The 20683-nt window shown below is 37.9% G+C and overlaps 1 protein-coding gene across 4 annotated transcripts in view; it reads left to right on the forward strand.

Annotated features, from left to right (window-relative positions):
- Window positions 1-19991: 19991 nt before the first annotated feature.
- The window catches only part of LOC135219860 (uncharacterized), a 147857-nt gene continuing 147165 nt past the window's right edge, over window positions 19992-20683 (forward strand). For 2 of the 4 annotated variants that reach the window (XM_064256977.1, XM_064256978.1), the window contains exon 1: window positions 19992-20683. This exon is cut by the window's right edge and continues 83 nt beyond it. In XM_064256977.1, the coding sequence (XP_064113047.1) occupies window positions 20595-20683 (89 nt within the window). In that variant the 5' untranslated portion in view covers window positions 19992-20594. The other 2 variants (XM_064256979.1, XM_064256980.1) reach the window with 1 other exon arrangement.

A 20683-nucleotide genomic window follows, 5' to 3' on the forward strand; every position in this document is an offset into this window, starting at 1 on the left:
GGTGATAAGCGATAGGCTCTTTGCTTGAAAGGTTTTCCATCTTCTTGAATCTTGATCTCATGCTTGGTCAGATCAGTACATCTAGGCACATCTGCAAAAATTTCTAGGAAACTTCTAATTACAATTCACTTAAGTCTCCACCTTGTTCAACACTCAGATGTTTCAGTTCATCCTCCAAATTTTCCAAAATTGAAGAATTATTCATCTTGCTTTCAGCTCCCAATTCGTAGCCATCATCGTCTTCTGTAGATAAAGTTGTTTGGGTGGGTTACTGACACAACTTCAGTTTTAGTTTCTGAGAAATAAGGTTTCAAGAGGTTCACATGTATCTTCCTTTGTTTTCTTCTTCTTTCTGGTGTTTCAATCACATACGTTCTATCACTTAACTTCTGAATTATCTTGTAAGGACCTTGAAATTTATTAGTGAGGGGAAATCTCTTGACAGGTAAGAACACTAACACTTGTTGACCAACACTAAAACTTCTTAGCTTAGTCTTAGCATCATATCTCCTTTTCATTTTCTCTTGACTAACTTTCAAATTTTCAAAAGAGAATTTTCTAATCTCTTTCAACCTTTTCCTTAAGTTCTTCAAATACTCTCCTTGGCTTTCCTCTTGATTTTCTCCCCAATTTTCTGCAAGAATCTTCACAGCCCTCTAACTTCTCTTCCAAAAATAATTTCATTAGGTGAACATCCCATACTTTCTTGATAAGCACTCCTAACTTCAAACAACATTAATGGTAAACCAACATCCCATTCTCTTCCTGACTCAGGACAATACTTGTCAGCATACTTTTCAATATCTGGTGGAACCTTTCTAAGGCACCTTGAGTTTCTGGATGATAGGCAGTGGATAACTGTTGTTTCACTCCTAACAATTCATCACATCCTGGAATAACTTTGAAGTAAAGTTTGTTCCTCTGTCACTTTGTACTATTTCTGGTATACCAAACTTTGAGAAAAACTCAACAAGTTTTTCAGCAACTATCTTGTGCAGATAAAGTTTCCCTAAACAGGGATTGCTCTGGATATCTTGTCAACAGGACACATTAATGTTAACAAATACTCACTTCCTTTCTTTGTCTTCGGCAGTGGTCCAACCATGTCTATAATCACTTTGGTAAAGGGTTCTCCTCTAACTTCTATAGGTTGTAGGGGGGCTTTCTTGATGGTTTCATTCGGTTTTCCAGCTATACTGGCAGGTATGACACTCATGACAAAACCTGCTAACATCTTTGTGAAGTCCAGGCCAGAAAAAATATTTCATGATCTCCACAGTCTTCCTGATTCCCATATGTCCAGACTCATGGGCTACTGCAACCACTTGCTTTCTCAACGGATATGGAATCAAAATTTGATGATATTCGCCTCATACAGCATCTCCTGGTATATCTGTAGGTCTATAATTTCTCATCAGTAAACCTTCCTTCCAGATAGTAACAGGTAGGAGTTGTTGCATCTCTTCTTGATCAACCACTCTGAAGAACAAATCAGTTAAACGATGCATCTTCTTCTGCAAGTCCATCAGCTTCTCTCTTGTCACTTGACCCAACTTGCAAGGGTTGAATTCTCATATCTGCTAACTCAGCTATTTCTTCGTCGTTGTCGTTTTCTTCATGGGAAATCTCTTCTTGGTCAGCACTATGGGAAACATCACTTCCCTGAAACAATTCTCTAAGCACAAAGATCCTTCACTTGATCCTTCTTGGGTGTGTAAATCCTCAGTTTCTTCACTTGCAGTAGTAGTCCTCTTCATACTTCTGGAAGTTACACAACTAGGAAACAGGTGGGGGTTATTCTTCTCCAACTCTATTGTAGGACTAATCCTCAATGGTTTGTCTGTCACTATAAGACAAGGAATAAATGGCACACCACCAACTTCATTCCCCAACAGAACATTTACACCTTCCACAGCCAGTGAGTTCTTTACAGCAAAATCAACATTCCCTGTCACCAATTCACATGACGGGTGTAAGCGGCACATAGGAGTTACTTCCTCTCCTCCTATACCCTTCAAAATAACTGAATCTCCTGTGAGACTCTTCTCCAACTGAGGGTGAGAACCACGTACTACCACACTATGGTTACTCCCTGTTTCACGTAATATCTTGACTGGTACCTGCATACTTCCTCCTTGAGTTGACAGCATACCCTCATAGATATATGGCTTAAAAAGCCTCCACACTGCTTGAGGTAACATTTCCACGGGTTCCTAAACATTCAGCTTGTTTAGTTTCATTCTTCTCTGGAGTGTCTGATTCTTTCACTACACTGCTCTTCGTAGTTTGTTTTCACCATGGTCACCTTTCACAACTTGACAACTGGCTTTGACTGCTGTTGATTCTGGTAACACTCTTGACTGTAGTGTCCTACTCTTCCACACTTGAAACAGACAATATTAGGTTTCTGTAACTGTCTTGAAAAACTGGATGAGGATTTCACATTAGCTTGCTGAGTTGTATTACCTTGTGTACTCTTGGGTAGTATCACTTGTAGGTTTCCCATTAAATTTGTTCCTGTTATTTGGATAAGACTTAAAACCTGGGCGTTGTTGACTCTGGTACTTGACATTGTAATTACATTTACTACTAATTATATTGTAATCTTCACTCAGTGTAACAGCTTTGTCAAGTTTCTTCACCTCTCTCTCTCTCTCAAATAGGCTCTTATGTTTCAGGAATTCCCTTAAGATACTGTCAAGAACAAGTGAACTCTTCCTAACCCATCAATCAAAAGTTTTAACTTTAGCAGCTTCTCACCAACGTTTGAAACACCTTCTCACTTCGTACGCATAATCTAAGAATGTTCCCTTCCCATCTTTCTTAAATTTCTGAATCTTTCATTGTAGTACTCTGGGGTCATCTGGTAAACTTGTAGCACACTGTGTTTAAGTACCTTGTAGTCTTTACACTGATCAGCTGTTAAGGCTAGATAGGCACTTTTCCCTTTACCATATGGAGGAGTTATGAAGTTCGTTTGACAACGCTGTGTGTGTGTGTGTGTGAGAGAGAGAGAGAGAGAGAGAGAGAGAGAGAGAGAGAGAGAGAGAGAGAGAGGGTAGTTGCTGTATGGATAGTTAATGACTGAATTGGTTGTTGGTAGGTTCTGGGCTGTCTGCTTGTCCTGTTGATTGTTAGAGTTCTGTGTTTGAGTGAGAGTTTTTGAGTCAGTCTTTAGTCAGAAGCTGTGAGAGACAGTAGTGTTGGCAGCATTTAGTTAAGCATTGAAATTCATTTGAGTTGTGATTTGTTGTTGGTTATTGTTAAGTGGTGTTGTTACTGGGGGTGTATGTTACTTTTTTTGTGTTGTTTGTGCAGTGGTCTTTTGTTGAGTTTTTGTTAGGTGAGGTCATGGTTGTGTTTCTTGTTGTTTTTTTTGCTGTGTTGTTTTGTGGTTGTGTTCCTTGGTTGTTGTTGTGTTGTTGTTGAGTTTGGTGGTGTGTTCTTTGGGGGTGGGTTTGTTGTGTTATTGTTGTGGTTGTTGTTGGGTTTATATCTTCTTTGGACCTCGACAGTGGACAGCAAAGGATAGCCCGGGTGTCCAATGGATTGATTGGTAAGGACATGTGTTTCGTTTTTTTGTTTTGTTTTGTAAAGGTGTAGGTTAATTGGTCCTGGCTGTTATTTTGTGTAAAGAAGAAAGAGTGATTAAGGGTGGATTTTGGCAGCTGGACTGATTAGGTATATGTGGGGGGGATTCTGCAGCTTGTTTTTGAGCTTGTGATTCCGCCACATTATTTTTTGGCGCCCAAACAGGGACTGTTGGTGCGGCAGCTGCAGGGCAATTGGGTAGTGAGTTGTGGGATTGTTGGATAAGTGAGGATGGAAGGGTTGAAGGAGATAGAGAGGCTGAAGGAGGAGTTACGGTTGGCGAGGGAAGCTAAGGGAAGGTTGGAAGTGGAGAATGAGAGGTTGAGGGTAGAGTGTGAGGAGCTGAAGAGCGAGTTAGAGGAAATGAGAGGAATGCTAAGGAGTGCGAAAGTGGAAATGAAAGAAGAGGTGAAAGGAGCGGAAGAGAGAATGGTTGAGAAAATGGACGAAAAATTCGGGGTAATGATGATTGCAGTGCAAGAGATGATGCAGGAAATTATGAAGGGATTCGTGGGAGAGGGAGTTGTAGGAGGTAGGCCTACTGGGTCTTATGACGGGCCAGGAGTATTAAAGAAAGTGAAGGAGCGAGTGGATGAAAGTACGAGTGATGAAGGTGATTTGGTTGTGATAGGTAAAGGAAAGAAGGGAAAGACACAGGATAAGGATAAACCTGAGGACAAGAATGAGAAATTGTGCTGAGGAAAAAGAAGAAGACTAAAGGAAAGAAGGTTAGTAAGGTGATGGACAGGATGAGACTAGGTCAGAATACTTGGGGAAAGGGCTGAGAGTGATTTGGATAGCGGTGAGTGGAAAGGAAACATGTAAGGTCGAAAGAAGAAGGGTAAGAAGAGTGTAGTCAGGGTATGGATGTGAGTATGGAAGTGGATTCTCTGTATTCGATGAGGTAAAGAGGGGTCAGAATGGAAGTAGCGAAAGTGAGAGTGAGAGTGAGCGGAAGTACGAAAGGCTGTGTATATGAGAGAGGTACCCGGATGTGCACAATACGAGGAATATGGTAGTAGGGACATAGGGGACTTTTTTTTTTTTAAGGAATATGAGGTGGATTGTGAGGCAAAGTATGGGGATAACAAGAGAGTCTGGGCAAGAGAGTTAGGTAGCTTTTTGACGGGATTTTTGTTGAATATGTATAGGGTAATTATGAGTGTAGGGAATGTGCCGTATAAGAGTGTAAAAGCTAGGATTGTAGAACAGGCAAAGAGGATAAAGAGTAGCGTTAGATATAGGAGAAAGCAAGATTTTGAAGAGGCAAGAATGAATGTTGGCAAGTTGTTTGTCGATGTATGTCTGTAGGTTAGAAACATTAGCCAGGATAAAGTTTGGGGATGAAGGGATAAATGAGTGTAAGGAGTTAGTGCGAAAGTTGTTGGCGACTGTACCAGAGAGTGTATATGAGTTTATAAATCTGAAACGTAAGGAGTAAATGCGATGGACGAATGAAAAGTTAACGTGGAACAACATTTTAGAAATAGTAGAGGATTACGAGTTAGATAGGTGTATGAAAGAGAGTAGAAGTGTTAGTGTTAGGACTGAAGTAGCTGAGGTTGTACCAGAGTTTAGAAGCTATAGGGAGGCAGTTTTGGAAGGGCCGAGGCGAATGGCAGAGCGAGTGGTAGATAGGAGCATTAGGGCAAGAATGTGGGTGTAGTTAGCCCTAAAAGAGATAGGAGTGCGAGTGTTTGGAAGAGTAGGGTCAGTTAGTCGTGAGTGAGATCAGTGTTATAGATGTGGTAAGCCAGGACACAGGAAGAATGAATGTCGTTGGGGCGTTAGGAGCGTGCTTTGGGTGTGAGCAAACAGGGCCATTTGAGTGAGTGAGTGTAAGAAAGATAGGGATATTAAATGTTATAGGTGTGGACAGGTAGGGGATATAGCTAGTGGATGTCGGGGTACTCGTATGAACATAATTTGCGGCAACTGCGGGAAGAACAGGCATTATGCTAGGATGTGTAAAGAACAGCGTGCGAAATGTGTTGAATGTGGAATGGAAGGTCATGTGGCAAGTGTGTGTAGGCGAAAGAGGAAGAGTCAGGCTGGGAATTCGGGAAACTAGGTGAAAAGGGGATTCGTTGGGTGGGTCCTCTAGTGTGCGACAGTATGTTAGGGAGAATGTGATGAGTGAGTGGAGGTTGACGGTGAAATAAATGTGAGCCGAGGGTGTCTGTGAGCAAATGGGTCTGGAAGATCGGCAGTTAGTGTTGGTTGAGTATGGAAGGAAGCGGAAGAAGGTAAGGAAAGGGAATAAAAGGGAGAAACGTGAGCTACATGACAGAGGGGTTAGTGTTAGGGTAAAAATGGTGGATAAGGAGTGTAATACAGATGACTTTGAGGGGAGGAATGATACATATAGCGTGTGTGGGTTTGAATTGACAGGGTTTAGTGAAGTTTCACCGGGAAGGGAATCAGGTAGTAAGGATGTAGTTGGCAGTATGAATGAGTCTCTTCGGGAGTTTGGCAGGAGTGTAAATGAGGTAAGTGATTTGGTGGCAGAGTTACGAGAGATGTTTGGACAAGAGTTAGAAGGGTAGATGAGATAGTGAATGGGATTTGTTTGGGGGATGGTAGTGAAGGAGATAGTAATGGTAGTCTGACTGGAAGTGATCTGGAGAAGTTGATGGCGGTGTAACAAGATCCAGGGGAACCTGCATCTGAGTATCCGTGGGTGTTGCGGAAGGCTATTTAGTGTGGGTGTTGTGAGTGAAAGGAGACGTTGTCAAATGTAACAGGGGAGGAAATATGGAGGAGTTATGAAGTTCCATTTGACAACGTCTCTGTGTGTGTGTGTGTGAGAGAGAGAGAGAGAGAGAGAGAGAGAGAGAGAGAGAGAGAGAGAGAGAGAGAGAGAGAGAGAGAGAGAGGGTAATTGCTGTATGGATAGTTAATGACTGAATTGGTTGTTGGTAGGTTCTGGGCTGTCTGCTTGTCCTGTTGATTGTTAGAGTTCTGTGTTTTGAGTGAGAGTTTTGAGTCAGTCTTTAGTCAGAAGCTGTGAGAGACAGTAGTGTTGGCAGCATTTAGTTAAGCATTGAAATTCGTTGAGTTGTGATTTGTTGTTGGTTATTGTTAAGTGGTGTTGTTACTGGGGGTGTATGTTGCTTTTTTTGAGTTGTTTGTTGCAGTGGTCTTTTGTTGAGTTTTTGTTTAGGTTGAGGTGTGGAGGTCGTGGTTGTGTTTCTTGGGTTGTTTGCTGTGTTGTTTTGTGGTTGTGTTCCTTGGTTGTTGTTGTGTTGTTGTTGAGTTGTGGTTGTGTTCGTGGTTGTTGTGTTATTGTTGTCCTTGGTTGTTGTTGGGTTGTAGTCCTTGGGTGTGTTGTGTTGGGTTGTGGTGGTGTGGTTCTTGGTTGTTGTTGTGGTTGTTGTTGTTTAGTTTTGTTTGTTGTTTTATCTCTCTGTGACCTCAACCAGCGGACAGCACAGGATAGCCCGGAGTCACTGGATTGATTGGTAAGTACATGTGTTTGTTTTTTCGTTTGTTTTGTATAGTGTTGGTAGGTACATGTGTTTTTCGTTTTTTGTTTTGTTTTGTAAAAGGTGTAGGTCAATTGTCCTGCTGTATTTGTTGTGTAAAGAAGAAAGTGGTGTTAAGGGTGGATTTTGGCAGCTGGACTGATTAGGTTATAATGTGGGGGGGATTCTGCAGCTTGTTTTTGAGCTTGTGATTCCGCCACAACCAATCAAGACACTTTGTAGCAAAACTGACCATTTATCTTCTGGCCATCCCATACCTGAAGCCACTTTCTCAAAGTGATCAAAAAACTCATCTGGAGCTTCTTCAGTAAACTTAGGGATTAACCTCTGTACTCTTACAACATCAAATACAGGGTCTTGATACCTTGGTTTGGGTTAGACGGTGTTACAGGTAATGTGGATCTAGCTCTTATCAATTCCATCTCCCTTTCATGTCTTGCGATTTTTTTTCTTTTTCCCCTTTTAATTTCTTTCTCTTTCCTCTTTTATCCTTTCTCCTTTCCTCTTTTATCCTTTCTCTTTCCTCTTCTGCTGCATTTTCTTCTCCTCTTTCTCTTCTTTCTTGTTTTTCCCTGTCTATTCTTTCTCTTTCAGCTTGCATTCTTTCTCTTTCAGCAAGCATTTTTAGCTTAATAAAATTCTCTTCTGCTTCAATGCGTTTAAGCTCTAAGCTCTAACTCTGCATCTCTTTTCTCTTTCTTTTCTGCTTGCTTATTTATAAGATCAGCACGTGCTACATTCAACAACTCTTGAGCCAATTCTAAACTCATCTTCATCAGTTATTCTACAAGAGTTTATCAATGATTCCATAGCAATACATCTTATTTGTGCCTTTACCATACTAGTAGACACATAACCACCACATGCCACTGCTAAAGCGCTCCACTGTGCCTTAGTCAGAGTGGTTTCAGATAAAACTGGGATGGAAGGGGCTGCTAAAAATTCCTGAATCTTGAACTGAGCCATTTTCCTCTAAGTTATCAATTTACAATTCAATACAATAAATGCAAAACAAAACTATATGGTCACTCTCCTAACAAAATATATCCCTAACACCACCAGTATATACTAGATGAAACTGTTTTCCCGGGTCTCTGGGCACTATTAATACTTGTGACGAGTGCCAAGTATCTGGGTACTACCCTTACCATTCATTAATTGTTACCTCACAAAAGCCAGACACCTGAACCCTCATCACAGGTACTAAACGACTGAATACTCTGAATACAGTGATCCCTTAACAACTTACCAGTATTGCAGAAAATCAGACTAAGGTCATCAAAATAGGTGTGAGGTAATCTTATAAAAATTTTAAATAAAAAAATTTATTATTAAACTCAAAATTTATAAGTGAAATTCACAATATCAGGGAAAATTACTGTTACTCAAAAACAAAGTAAAAGTTTAATTAATTCTGAATCAATTAAGTAGAATTAAATCAAAATTTATCTATCACAAAATTCAAGAAAATTAATTCAATCAAAATTCAAAAGTGCTAAGCAATAATTGAAATTTGAAAATTAATTCACAAGGCTAAACAACAATAAAACTTGAAAAGAATTCTAAGTAAATGCAAATTAATTCACAAGTGTTAAATTTAATTAAATGTGCAATGATTAAGCAATGAAAATAACTAAGTTAATTAAATTGTGAATGCAAATGAAAATACAGAAAAATGTGGAAAATACCAAAATTGCAAAAGTATTAATCACACAGAATATAAAATAAAAAGACACACTTCAATAAGAAAATGGACAAATGCACAAAACATAAAAATCGCTTTAAATGAATAAACACAAAACACAAAAATTTGCAATGTGTAAAAACATAAATAGTTTCTCTCACACCACTGTAACTATTAGTTATTAGTTTTTACCAAACCTTAGTAACCATTAGTTATTAGTTGCAACGAATAAAAATATAACACACTTTACCTTGGTATACCAACTTCTTTCTTTCTTTGCTGCAGGCTTGTTTCACACTTTCACAAAACCAGGCGCCGTTACACAACAATGTTTGCTCAGATTCCACAAAAAACACTAAATAACACTAAACAAACTCTAAGAAATATCAAATCTGAAATTTACAAGTGATGAGTGACCATTCAGTAAGTAAGAAATCGTTACGTTACTTTAAAATCAAAAGTGCTATGCGATGGAGAGAGAGAGAGAGAGAGAGAGGAGAGAGAGAGAGAGAGAGAGAGAGAGAGAGAGATCAGAACGTCTCACGGTTCTAAGATGTAATGAGAAACTTCTCCCTTACGGAAGCTGGACTGGAGATGACACAAAACATTTTGGGCAATAATTCTTCCAGAAGCTTCCATTATGATGCAACTTTACATACAAAATGTGAAATCTGCACGTGGCTCTGACAAAGACGAACGCGAACGAGACGAGTATACATTCATGTTCGTACCCGATCAAGACGGAGGTTGAGCAATAATTAAGACTGACATGTTTTTAAAAACACAACGAAGACTCAAGCTCTCTTATCAAACGTGTTGACAGATTAGGAAAGCAAATGGAGATCTCGGAGTTCTTCTATTCTCAAAGCGCTGACATAATAGGGAAACAATCTAGTTTCGAATGAACCAAGCAAATCTCTCTCTTTCTACATTCTGCGTTATATATTCTTTTACAATATGTTATGCGAAATCTGAACACACATTTAAAACACCCTATCTCTAAGCTATCTAGGAATCTGAAAAAATGTTGCACAATTCTACATAACATTTTATACAGTCAAAGAGGGGATATATGCATTTTGACAGTAGCAATATATAATATTACGTATACTGCAAAAGCCGTGTACAAAAACGCAGATAATGCTACCCCCTTTATATAGTTAAAAAAAATAAAAGGATATCTAAAGATCGTATAAAGAGGATAAGGTTCCCCCCCAAAAAATTTTTTAAAATCTTCAAGTCGTCGAAATATGAACTGATGTCAAGGTGAATCGTTAACTATATTCTTGAGATTACAAAGTCTAAGGACAAACTCATGAGACACATGTAATTAATTAAAAGTGTTATCGACGTTGCCTGTTTCAAAAACATCTAATAAGTCAGTAACACTATTAGTTTTGTTTTGTTTGTTTGTTTGTATGGTGTTTTGACGTTGCATGGAACCAGTGGTTATTCAGCAACGGGACCAACGGCTTTACGTGACTTCCGAACCACGTCGAGAGTGAACTTCTATCACCAGAAATACACATCTCTGACTCCTCAATGGAATGCACGAGAATCGAAATCGCGGCTACCGAGGTGACAGGCAAAGACCTCATCAACCACGCCACTGAGGCGCAGACGACGTTAACGCTGTCTGAATGTTAAAGCACGTCATCAAGAAACTATTAGAGCTGAATGAAAATGTAAAGTTGAACATTAAATATGGAACAACATATGAATAAAAGGAACCCAGTGGAAAATACTTGATTTGAAAACGTCGTCATCTGAATATTAATCTTGCCTTAAATCCATACTTCCGGGAATGAATGACAACGCTCCATAATACTGGGGGGCGGTCGAAGTGATTACATGCTACTGCGTTCGTCGGAAATGTATGAGTTATGGTCAATAGTGCTTTCCCCGATTCTAAGAACTTCACACGTTACTACCTCTCTCCGAATTACTGGCATCAACAGGCGCGCGCGCGCGCGCACACACACACACACACTATATATATATATATATATATATATATATATATATATATATATATTATATATATATATATATACATACACACACACACGCGCGAGATTCCTTTTAATTTCTTAACTAAAGTTCATCCAATTGTACGTAGGTGCATTTTAGCAAGGTGCTAACCTATCAGTTTTTTGATTGTATTTCAGAAACCAATAATCATTCATCAGTAGAGTCAGATCTGATTTGGGTTCTGATACATCAAATTTTCCCCTTTCTTTTGTCTATTTTCATTGCATATGATATGTACACACACATACATATACAATAAAAATAGAAAAATCAGAAAGGGGACAATTTGATGTACCAGAACCCGAAGCAGATTGACTCTACTGATGAATGATTATTGGTTTCTGAAATACAATAAAAATATTGATGGAAAGCATCTTACTGCAAAGAACCTTAAGTAATGCCTACACTGCACTGCATGAGGTGTACTGACGGCACTAACCCCCTACGGGGAGACGAATCTGTTATTATTATTATTATTATTATTATTATTATTATTATTATTATTATTATTATTATTTGCTGGAGGAAGACCTTCATTAATACAGGTTTATGAAAAATAATGGCTATTTCAGCCGCGTTTATTTTGTACATAAGTTTCTCTATTCTTCTTATTACTGACTTTTCTTCTGAACTCAATTTTGCTATTAAAACGCCAAATGGGGAATTCATGTCAAAAGCGTGGTATTTGTGAAAATGAATATATTATACAAAATGCAGTACAAATTAGATCTTAAGCCTTATTGACATTAAATACTAAATGGCTCATTCTAGATCCTTCTTGCTAAGGAGCAGAATCCCCTGAACAAGAGGAATCCAGAATGAGTCATTTGGTAACTTTTGTCGATTAGGCTTGAGATTCAATTTGCACGGCATTCTATATAATATATTCAATTTGACAAATGCCACCAATTTGACATGAATCCCCCATTTGGCGTTTTCATAGCCAACTTGAGTTCAGAAGAAAATTCAGTCATAAGAACACGAGAGAAACTTCTGTACAAAATAAACGCGGCTGAAATAGCCAATATTTTCAATAAAACCTGTAATATTTATTTTTATTATTATTGTCGTTGCTGTTGTTTTGAGTTTATTACTAATTATACTATTATTATCATTATTGGGATGTGTTTTTTTCACATTTCGTACTTAGCCCTCTGGACCTGGCCTCCGTAACTACCTAATGTCCCTCGCTGGAAATAAATTGTATGCATTCCGCTTGTTAATGATCATTTCTTAATATTTTTACTATTATTCTCAATATTAGCACTCTCATTACCATGATTATAATGACTACTTCTACTACGACTTCAGCAAGTGTATGGATATTGGCGATTATCATTTTATCTCGTGTATCTAGATTGTGTGTATTGTAGTGTCTCTACTTTGTATATGACATGTATATGGCGCTGAGCTGAAATGAAGAATATCATGACGAAGAATATTATTATTATCATGATTAATATTACGCAAGCTTTTACGTCAGTATAAATATGTAAAGCCAAGTGAAATTATCCTTGAAAGAACCGAATGCAAAGTAATGGTTATAGAGTCTTATCAGAGGAAATGACAGAACGTAGTGGTGCTACAGGAAAATGACACGTCACCTTGGCTGTTCGCCCTCCATCCCCTTCAATTTTATAATGACACAAGTGATGGTGGTGAAAGAGAAGGTTATTAATGTTAGAGAATTGATGCACAAAGAAAATACTGCAATTTATAAACAAACAATGAATCATGCCATGATTAGCGAGCCCGCTATTTTTCAAGACAATATTATACCACTTTGATTTATATATATATATAATATTATATATATATATATATATATATATATATATATCAAAGTGGTATTATACTGTCTTGAAAAATAGTGGGTCCGTTAATCTTGACATGATCCCAAATGATCATTGAAATACATATATATAAATGAATTAGATAAGTAAATAGATGAATAACATACTTAAATAAAGAAATAAATGGAATAATTCAGTAACAAAAAGTAAAACATTAAATAACGAAATAAACAATATCAATCAGCAAAACGTTGTACCAAATTGCAAAGCCTACTAAATGCATCATCTCTCTTGAAATATAGAACTTAAGTAAATATGGAATCTAAGTAAAACGGAACTAATGTGAACTCAACAACGTGATAAGATAACTCTAGCTGAAGAATTAATGTGGTTTAATCATACAAAATAATATTATACAATTCCTATCAAGTTGGAATGAAGTGAAAGATTGAAAAAGGCAAATTAAAAGTTGGGCAAAAGTTAAATGAGGTTTGGATGTAAAGTAGACTGAAAACGCATACGAAAGTAAGATTATATACTATAGTAGATTCGTATCAACCGTGCATTTCATGTCTAGGCCAGTCCCTTACGACGCTCCTGATTGGCTGTTGATAAGCCAATCACAGGGCTGGAAACTCTCAGTCTCTCTTGAGAGTTCACATAGGCAGGATCTATGTTCCACCTCTCCTGAGGGATGTTCTTTCAAAAGTATCCCTCAGGGGAGGCGGAACATACGTCCTGCCTATGTGAAACTCTCAGAGACTGAGAGTTTCCATCCCTGTGACTGGCTTATCAACAGCCAATCAGGAGCGTCGTAAGGGACTGGCCTAGAGATCAAATGCACGGTTGATGTGAATCTACTATAGTCTAACATGGGCTGTACTGCTGGAAGGCCGTGATCCATGGTATGCCCGGGGAACTATACCTCAAAGATTGTGAAAGTCTGAGAATAAAGCTTTCACGAAGCACATCTGCAATGAGCTGGCAGGAGAGATTAGATATTAGTAGAAGTGAAAGCACTGGTTGCACATAATATCGCTGATTACTTCGAAATAATTCTCGAGAGTGAAATCTGCAATGTTTTATCAAGGGCAAGATGTGAGAATTGAGCTGCCTGAATTCTAGTTAATTCACTAACCTCCCATTGTTAAAACTGTGGAAGTTACTGTCAGATTTTTATACAACACCTGCCCTGCTGAAACAACATCATTCTCGCTATCGTCTGTGTCCAGCTCTGAGCCTTAATATCTAACACCTTTTGTACTGGATTTTTTTTTGTAACATACACACACACACACACACATACACACACACACACACACACACTCATATATATATATATATATAAATTTTATTTATCTATACACATATAAGCATACACACGTACCTACAAATACACATACACACATATTATATTTTTATATATGTTAACCAAATGGGAATTTTTTAGTTGATAATAATTTCGTCCACTCGTGGATTCGAACCAGGGCACAGAGGAGAAATTTTAGTGACGTTACCGGCCAACAAGTGAGGTATAAGTTGATACCGATTCCCACCTTACTAATCTCTGACGAACTCAGGTATTTGTATTTAGAATCTACATCCACCCACCTCTGCCATGTTAACAAAGTCGTAGGTTTGCCAGACGTAGCCATATAATGAATTTTCATCATATCGCCGTGATTCATATACACGCATTCAGCTACATATGTCCTTTATTATCCAATTCGCTCTACCTCAGAATGAATATATTGTCATATATGTTAACCAAAGGGGAATTTTTTAGTTGATAATAATTTCGTCCTCTCGTGAGTTCGAACCTGCGCGCACAGGAGAAATCAGGACTTCAATGACGTCTTTATCTACTCGGCCTAGTCGGTAAAAACGTCACTGAAGTCCTGATTTCTCCTCTGTGCGCTGGTTCGAATCCACGAAAGGACAAAATTATTATCAATAAAAAAATTCCCCTTCGGCTAACATATATGACAATATATTCAAACTGAGGTAGAGCTTAATGCATGCATATGAATCACAGTGATGTGATAAAAATTCATATATACACACATATATATTATATATATATATATATATATATATATATATATATATATCTATGAAATAATTATTTTCACATCACCGTGATTCATATAAATTGTTCGAGCTATAAATGTCCTTTAATATCCAATTCACTCTACCTCGGAATTACCGCTGGGCGGTGGTTCGGACCCACGAGAGGATGAAATTATTATCAACTAAAAAATTCCCCTTCGGTTTACATAATTGAAAATAAATTAATTCCGAGGTAGAGCGAATTAGGTATTAAAGGACATCTGTAGCTCGAATAGTATATATATATGAATCACAAAAATCTGGAATGCGATGAAAATATAAATAAAGGCAAATGCCACGAAGGAAAGTAATCGAAGGAGTACTTCCAGGCCTTTCGACTCAATGTCCTTTACTTCGCAAACTGACATAAATATGAAGATAAGTTTACAAAAAAAGGTCGTATGAATGACAGATATGGATTATAAAGGAAAATATATACCTAGAATCCAACATACCTGGAGAATTGATAACCTTCCCAAAACAGGGATACAATTTAAGAGGTTTACAAAAGGTTAAGTCCAGCCGCCCAGAAGTAGGGACAAGACAAAAAATTTCATTTTGGTAAACAATAACACCTTTTTGCCAGGTAAACCTATTCACAAAAAATATATCAAACATACACATACAAAGAAGGTATCTACAAGGTAACTAATTTGTAATTAAGTCTGTGATTTTATCTTTAAGGTCATTCTTTGTGATTTTATCTTTTTAAAAAACATGTTACTTATGCATGGGTCCACATAAAACAGGCCATGACTGACATTAAAGTTACAACGGGAAGTAAGTTGTATAATGACAGATTCTAAAAAATTTTGTGACAAGACATCTTTTGATCTGGCAATTACTGAACTGCCATTCCAGTTCATTCTTTGGTCGTTTTCACTTAAATGAATATTGCATTGGATGTTTGCCCTGTTTTGACAGAATACTTATGCTGTTTAATTCTTACTTCTAAATCGTTGCTAGATTGGCCAATATAAAACGAGGGGTGATCCAAACATGGAATTTTTTTATACTAAGTTGTCGCTTTCCTTGGGGCCATTTTTAAATAGCATTCCTTATAGTGTTTTATTATTAGAAAAAATGAGGTTCACCTTGAAAGATTTTAACAAAGATTTTGTGGTTTCAAAACTGCTAAGATGAAGACAAGCTAAGCATGTGCTCAGAAGTATCTTTCTCCGTGTTACTTACACTATGAAAATTTTTGTGGGCTTTATTATAGCAAATATCTAATATATGTGAAGGATAACATAAATATGTCCCTATTTTTCTTATTTATTAAATTTCTTGATCTAAATATTAGGGACTGATAATGTGCAATGCTCATTAAAGCATAGAAGAAAAAATTGTTATTTTGATATTAAGATTGTGGGCTGAATAAAAATGGACATAAGTTAATTTGTTGGTTGGTTTCCTATAGATACTTAATTTACAATGAAATGGTTCTCTATGTATCAAAACACCTAAGAAAGGCAGACAATTGTCTTCTTCCAATTCTAAAGTAAACTTAATTGATGGTACCTGGGTATTTAAATTAGAGAGTAAATCATTTACATCAATACCAGCAAGTAAAACAGCTAAAATATCGACAACATATCTATACCACTTTAAAGGAATATAAATGATATTAGGTGAATAGCCTTTTTTTTTTAAATTCCATATAATCCCTATCTGTCATTTATACAACCTTTCTTTGTACATCTATTTTCATATTTATGTCAGTCTGCACAGTAAAGGACATTGAGTCGAAAGGCCTCGCAGTACTCCTTCGTTTCAGTTTCCTTCGTGGGTTTTGCCTTTATCTATATATATATATATGAACTGATCTGTATAGAAAATTCATGTGTGAGACGTAACGGAAATTCTACTAGTTGTGTTGTGCGTATGTGTGATGAGAGAGTAACGATCGGATAGATATCGCTGATTCATCGAATGCCCATATGATCGTTGGTGGCGTGGCGTGGGTGATTCAAATGAGTGCCATACATCGAAGACCCTTATTGGTCCCTTTCAATTATAAGAGGCCAATCAGCTTAGACCTGTGACCCAAACAAGTTCAGTTTGAAAAGTTAAGAGACAGTAGGGATTTAGTGGTCGACGGGTCAGGGTGCGTCTCAAAGACAGTGGTCGGCGCGTGTCGCCTAGAGTACCTTCCGACTATATAATAATCATATAATTAGTAGCGTAATATAGCAACAGGGCCCTGTGTAACTATTAAGGAAAATACACGTGTGTTAATTTTATCTTACGCGGTTTCATTGCTACTGGGGTAAGAACCCTTGTATGATCGGAAAATCAGGTCATATACTATAATATAATTATATATATATATTATATATATATTATAATCATAATATATATATATATAATTCTAATCTATCTTTATATATATATATAATATTAGGGAGAACTCATGTTTGTGTGTGCATGTATGTATGTACAAATAACATGTCTTAGAACTAGTTTGGTAGGATGCATAAGAAACAAATTGATGGGATTTAGACCCAAATGATGCAACGCATATTATATTTGGGTATAAAAAGATATTGTCCACAACTGGTGCAAATGTCACTTATCTACCCGTCATATGAATCTGGGTGCGATGACTATCAACATCAAAAGACAAAAGATTGACTTTGATAAATAAGATATCGAAGCACAACGCGAGTAAAATGTGTAAACAAAAAGTTTAACAAAGAAAAGCAACATAAATTCTTTACAGAAATATTTCCGCAAATAGACAATGAATAATGGGCTGATAATATGCTTTATAAAAACAAGATAATGAATCATGAAAAGAAATATTTGACCTGGTTGAATTGAATATACGATTCAATCAATCTGGAAGTTTTTGTAAAGAATTAAAGCGGTAGATTCATTTCAAGACCAGTGAAGGTATGAAGATAAATGACAACCATAAACAGTCGAGAAATGTATTTTACTGTGGATGATGCAAGAACTGACGTAAGTGGTCCGTTCAGGTATTAGGGAGTCCATTCAAACAAATGTTGGAACAGACAAGCAACTGCCTATGCAAGCAATAATTGGGATGACTGAAAAACCTGCTGTGATAACTCTCCTTCATGGACGTGAAGTGAGTGTGTGTGTGTGTGTGTGTGTGCGTGTGTTTGTAGAAATTACGTAGCGCAAGTAGTGCAAAATTTAAAAAAATTGAAATAAACATGTGTCAGCAATCACGTAAACAAGTATTGCTAACCCTACGCACTTGGAACTGACTTCATAATGAAAGAAGGTCTGATAGAAAAGAAGGGAAAGAATAAAGCAAATGGAGAAGCCGCCCACTTGTCGTATAAGGAACGACCAAGTCGATATTCCTGCCACATTCTGGTCCTTCGCAAAACCCTCAGCCGCCCTCACTCATCTCTGGACCGACTGCGTCGTTTCAGACTCGGCCGGGAGCTCAATGACACTTTCCAAGGAGCCGCGCCGCGGTGGAGGAAATGAATGCTGGTCTAAATATAGTTTTGACGTAATCTGACACTTCTATTATGCTGATCATGACAGTAGTGAAACATTGCCGTTTCAGTTAAAACCGCAAGAATAAGCTAATCATCTGTGAAATGGTTTGTGAGGTTTAATCAAGTGGGCGATTTCTCGATTTGCTTTATCATTTCTCTTATGTTTCTATCAGATCTTATTTCATTATGCAGTCAGCTTGTTTACGGGATTGATGACATATATTTACCTTTTTTATGAATTTGCACTACTTGGGCTACGTAATTTCTACAACACATACACACACAATTCACTTCCATGAAGGCGAGTTATCACAGCAGTTGTTTTTTTTCTTCCATTCACCCAACTGCTGCTTCCATAGACAGTTGCTCGCCTCTTCGAATATTTGTTTTTATGGGTTCCCAAATACCTGAACTGACTTATGTCAGTTCTTGCTTCATCCGGAGTAAAATACATTTCTCGATTGTTTATGGTTGTCATTTATTTTCATAACCAGACTGATCTTTAAATGAATCTTCAGCTTCCAGTCTTTACAAAAACTTCCAGATTCATTGAATCTCACCTTCAATTTAATCCTGTTGATTATTTCTGTTCATGGTTCATTTCCTCGTGTCATGTAGCGTATCATCACCCCATTGTTCATTGTCTGATTGCTGAAAAATTTCTGATTTTCTCATTACAATCATCTCCCTTATGTTCCTTTTCTTTATCAAACTTCTTTGCTACACATTATACCAAATGTAACGGCCGAAATGGGAAGAGAGACGAGAGATGATAATTAAAGATCTTGGCGTCTTCATCTCATAAATTAGAATTGCGATGAACCTAGACCGTAACCACGGTGAGCAACAGGAACGAGAAAGAGAAATAGAAGTGAGAGCAAAGAGAAATGGAAGTGAGAACAAAGAGAAATAGAAGTGAGAGCAAAGAGAAATAGAAGTGAGAGCAAAGAGAAATGGAAGTGAGAGCAAAGAGAAATAGAAGTGAGAGCAAAGAGAAATAGAAGTGAGAGCAAAGAGAAATAGAAGTGAGAGCAAAGAGAATGGAAGTGAGACAAAGAGATGAAGTGAGAGCAAAAAAGAGAAATAGAAGTGAGACAGAGAATAGAGTGAAGAGCAAAGAGAAATAGAAGTGAGAGCAAAGAGAAATGGAAGTGAGAGCAAAGAGAAATGAAGTGAGAGCAAAGAGAAATAGAAGTGAGAGCAAAGAGAAATAGAAGTGAGAGCAAAGAGAAAGAATGGACAAAGTGAGACAAAGTGAGAGAAATAGTGAATAGAAAGAGAGTAGAAGTGAGAGCAAAGAGAAATGGAATGAAGAGCAAAGGAGAAATAGAAGTGAGAGCAAAGAGAAATGGAAGTGAGAGCAAAGAGAAATGGAAGTGAGAGCAAAGAGAAATAGAAGTGAGAGCAAAGAGAAATAGAAGTGCAGACACAGAAATAACAGGAACGAAATAAAGTAAACGTAACTTCAAATAAAAACTTAAAATTATATTCAGAAATAAAGTTAAAATAAAGAAAATCGAAACAGAAAAAGAAAAAAAAATATGCGGAAGGATGTACTAATAAAACAATAGAATCAGTAAAAGGAGGGAGTAGGAATCCCTCGAAAGAAAATACGAAAAAAAACAGAGAGAGAGAGAGAAATGCGTACAAAAGAAAAGCCGCAACCCCCATTATGGACAGCAGCGCGCATAAGGGCGAACTCGGATTAAGAAGGACCGCTAAGGAGAACCTTTCCTGCAACTGCCCTCTGGCAACTCCTCCTCCCCCCTCGTCGTTTTGGCACTGACAGCCCAGGGCAGGCTCGGCGAGAGAGGGTAGAGGGGCCAGCCAGCCAAGAGCTGTGAGGAGAAGGGAATAGGACGATGAGATGAGAGCCCACTGGCGCTCCTGGTGCCACAGTTAAAGGACGTGCCAACGGTGCCCTGTCTGTCAAGTGCAAAGACAAACGACGCGCCAGGACCTCCGCTCTCTACGAGACGCCGACATTTGTTCGTGCTTTCCTTTTCGTATTTCGATAAAACCCGTATTTTTTCCGCTTCTCTGTCTCATTCATAGACGAGTGTGTGAATCGGTTTTGAAAAGCAGTTTTAGTATTTCGAAAAATGGAACATCGGTGAAAATCTGCCTCTCAGTATTATAAGAAAGGACTCGTCGCTCGTTTTCACAGAGTTCTTATTCAATGCATTCAATGACAACATCTTCATAGCGGGAAATATCCATTTCAAGTTCGCATGGCGACGTGAACAGTTCATGGTGAGGGGTTTTATGCACATTGTGCGGGAAGCGACGAAAACGAACGGTGATCAAAACTGCAGGTGGAACTCAGATACGAGAGAAAAAATCGAGGGGTTTCATCTCGAACTGAAGAGAAGTGAACTGTCCGTTCGGCAGTGTGTTGTTCAGGCAACAAGTGACTGACACAATGAAGGTGGTGGGTGGTGCTGGTGATGGTGGTGGAGGAAGAGCAGGTGTGAGGCTGATGGCGGTGGCGTTGCTGATGATGATGATGGT

The sequence above is a fragment of the Macrobrachium nipponense genome, chromosome 1 (genome assembly GCF_015104395.2).
Source record: "Macrobrachium nipponense isolate FS-2020 chromosome 1, ASM1510439v2, whole genome shotgun sequence".
Taxonomy (NCBI): Eukaryota; Metazoa; Arthropoda; class Malacostraca; order Decapoda; family Palaemonidae; genus Macrobrachium; species Macrobrachium nipponense.